The 3073-nt window shown below is 41.8% G+C and overlaps 1 protein-coding gene across 1 annotated transcript in view; it reads left to right on the top strand.

Annotated features, from left to right (window-relative positions):
• The window catches only part of SPHKAP (SPHK1 interactor, AKAP domain containing), a 64693-nt gene that overhangs the window by 38790 nt on the left and 22830 nt on the right, over nt 1-3073 (top strand). The window contains exons 8-9 of the mRNA XM_012642475.1: nt 828-1013; nt 2890-2976. Coding sequence (XP_012497929.1) covers nt 828-1013; nt 2890-2976 — 273 coding nt within the window. The remainder of the gene's footprint in view (nt 1-827; nt 1014-2889; nt 2977-3073) is intronic.

Below are 3073 nucleotides of genomic sequence, written 5' to 3'. Positions count from 1 at the left end.
TCTTTGCCTCACCCAAGCGAGGGTTAGAGGCGTGCCCTTCCCCTCTACAATGCTCCCCGTGACCTTTAGTTGCCAGTTTATGCCCTGCCCATCCCCCTAATCCCCGAAGAGTATTACTGCCATGTGAGCACCCTAGTGTTGATCAGTTAGTACCAATTTGATGGCGAGTACAAGTGAAGTCCATTTTTCCGATCTTGTGATACCTCACTCCAGATAGTGGGCTCAAGTTCAATCCAGCAAAAGATAAGAGGTGCTAGATCACTGTCGTTTCTTATAATTGAGTATTATTCCATTGTATACATATACCAAATTTTAATAATCCACTCACGAATTGATGGGCATTTGGGTTGTTTCCACATCCTTGCAATAGTGGAATAATCATTTTAGATAAAGCTTATCAATATAATCAGAGCTGTATGTCATTTTACCTACTTGGACACAAAGAAGCAAAAATCCATTTAAATTGTACCATGCCAGTCAAGGAAGACTATTCCATAGTCTTCACTATAGAATGTAATCACTTCAATAGAATTAAGTGTGAGTGGCTTTTCCTTTGCATGTAGACACCTGGGGTTATCCCCATGAAATATGTGAAATGTCAAATAGTTGCCATTATGGGGATGTGTCATTCTCACTCAGTGACTATGCTCCCTGTAATTTAGGGACTTCGGAAATACCAAAGGAAGAAAGCACTTAGAGAGTCAGCCTAAAGAGAGACTCCCCCCGTGTCCAACAACATCCTGCTTGTCTGGGCTCAACAGAGCGACCTCGGTGAAAAGTCTCGTTTTGTGCCTCCCCTCTTGGTAATAATGTCTTGCCGTCTACAGTCACAGCCTTGATGCCAGAGACGTACCAGAGGCTGAAGTCTCTACAGATGCCAGAGCCCCTGAAGAGTTCCCCAACCCTCCCAGCAGCAGCGAGGAGAGCACAGGCAGCTGGTCTCAGCTGGCCAACGAGGATGACAACCCAGATGACACAAGTAGCTTTCTGCAGCTCAGTGAGAGATCCCTGAGGTACCTGCTCTTCACTTGACTTCCCAGGGAAATTGGTCTTAACACAGATTCCAAAAATGCATTTTAGTTGTTCTCTGCAAAGGGTCTCTAATAGGGAGATGGTGCGCAAAAAGGAAAGCTTTCACTAGGTCACGGTCCCAACCTGTCGTGATTTGTGCTGAGAGATATCGTAACATTCAGTTATGGCTTAAATTACTTTGGCCAAGGTTAAGAATTAGCTGTGTTTTCCCTTCTCTGCAAGCCACAGTTAGTGCATTCAGCAATGACAATGGTGAATTTTTTAATGGAGAGTTGCTATTACACCTGGTGTGTTGTATACTTCCTGGTTCATTTGTATTTCAGATGCAACACAGGCTGGGTGTACACAAGGCAAGTGTTTCCACACCGTGTTGTATCGTTTGGCCTGGCTGTTTCTCCCCTGTATCTCCCTGGCCTCTGCACTGTTCCTCTGCAAAAGCTAGAGGGGAGCTTAGGAAAGATCAGATTTGGAAGGACTCAAGCCAATCAGGAGACATGAACTAAAAACTATTTCTCTGTAAGGTGGAACTTATATAAGAATCTCTATGCTTCTGCCCAAAGGTTTCTTTGATATTGGACCAACAAGTCTATAGACTATCCAACGAGGCCAATTAGAAAATGAGATTCAGAATCATCTGGGTGTATGTATGGTTCTTTGAAAGTTTTATCTCTGGCAGTTCAGTCTGTGTATACTTAAGAACATTTCACAATGTTAAACAATTTGTCTTAAATTCCAAAAACTGGTGGGAAAAGTTACAAGATAAAAACAAAAAGCAAAGAAAACTTGAATCTTTGTACTTAGCAGCAGAAGTTTATAGAGTTAAATATCTCCAGTACAATTTAGAGTCATCACGTTTTAATCTGCAATATATTCAGTGCCCCACCCAAAACCTAAGACAAGAATTTAACATTGAGGGAGTCTAGTTGATTCCTCATGTTATTTTCAAGGGAAGACTGTCCCATTACAATACACACCACTGCTCAACCTTTGAAAACCTTGCTTGGAAGAGATATCTTTGGAAATAGAGAAGGTATGAGGAGACTTAGTGGGTTTGGTAAAGTTGGGTACATTCCATTTTACAGCACAGATAAAGCCCCGAAAAGTTGTCTCAACTCTACTGTGTTTCAGTGAGTAAGTTCCAGGCTAGTAACTAGACCATATGTTGATTGTGTAGCCTACAAAAATGATGCCATATGTAGTCCTCCTTCTCTACAATACAAAGGTATCAAGTGTTGCTCTCTTGAAGATCGTAATATAAAGGCGTGGTAAAACTTTGATATTACCCATCTTCGTACTTGTAAATTCTGTAGTCCCACAGAAAAACAAGCCAGATGCACATGCTATGAAATCCTATGGAATGTCCCTGAGAAAAATTCCCTCAATGGCAAAGGAAGACCATGAGCCCACTAGTTTCTATCAAAATCCAAGAAACAGGTAGATAAGAATTCTGGTATCTCCCAAGCCAGCATTTTCAGAAGTTTCTTCATCTCTGCAGGTGTACCAACAGCAAGAAGTCTCTTGCTAGTAGATAAATACCTTCACTGTAACTGAATGAGGAAGAAAAAGGCGTGCGGATTGTTACCCACTAGATATGATCCACCAGTTGGGACAGCACTTCAGAAATTACAAATTATTATTTATTATTATTATTATTGGCTTAGACTGTTAAATTTGAGTCTTGTTATGTCTTCCCCTGATTTGGTCAGAAATAAATATCAATTTAGGAGTCCCAGACACAAAGCAATATTCTTCTGGGGACCAAAGGAAGGACCTGGCACAAGAATGGAACATCAGTGTCAGTGGCAGCATGGCTGGGGGTGGAGACGGGCATTAATGTGTAAACTTTTGCTTTATCAGCAATGGCAACAGTAGTGCCACTAGCAGTCTTGGCACTATGGACCTGGACATTTATCAGGAAAACATGCCTTCTCCTCCCATGATTAAGTAAGTAGCCACTGAGATGCAGTGATTGTGAGACCACTACTCCAATTCCATCTGGCAATCCATTTTGGTCATTCAGGTTGTGCCCAACCACCGAATT

This window comes from Propithecus coquereli, unplaced genomic scaffold (assembly GCF_000956105.1).
Source record: "Propithecus coquereli isolate 6110/MARCELLA unplaced genomic scaffold, Pcoq_1.0 Scaffold18, whole genome shotgun sequence".
Classification (NCBI taxonomy): Eukaryota; Metazoa; Chordata; class Mammalia; order Primates; family Indriidae; genus Propithecus; species Propithecus coquereli.
The sequence above is the reverse complement of the archived record's forward strand: the minus strand, read 5'-3'. Positions and strand labels throughout refer to the sequence as shown.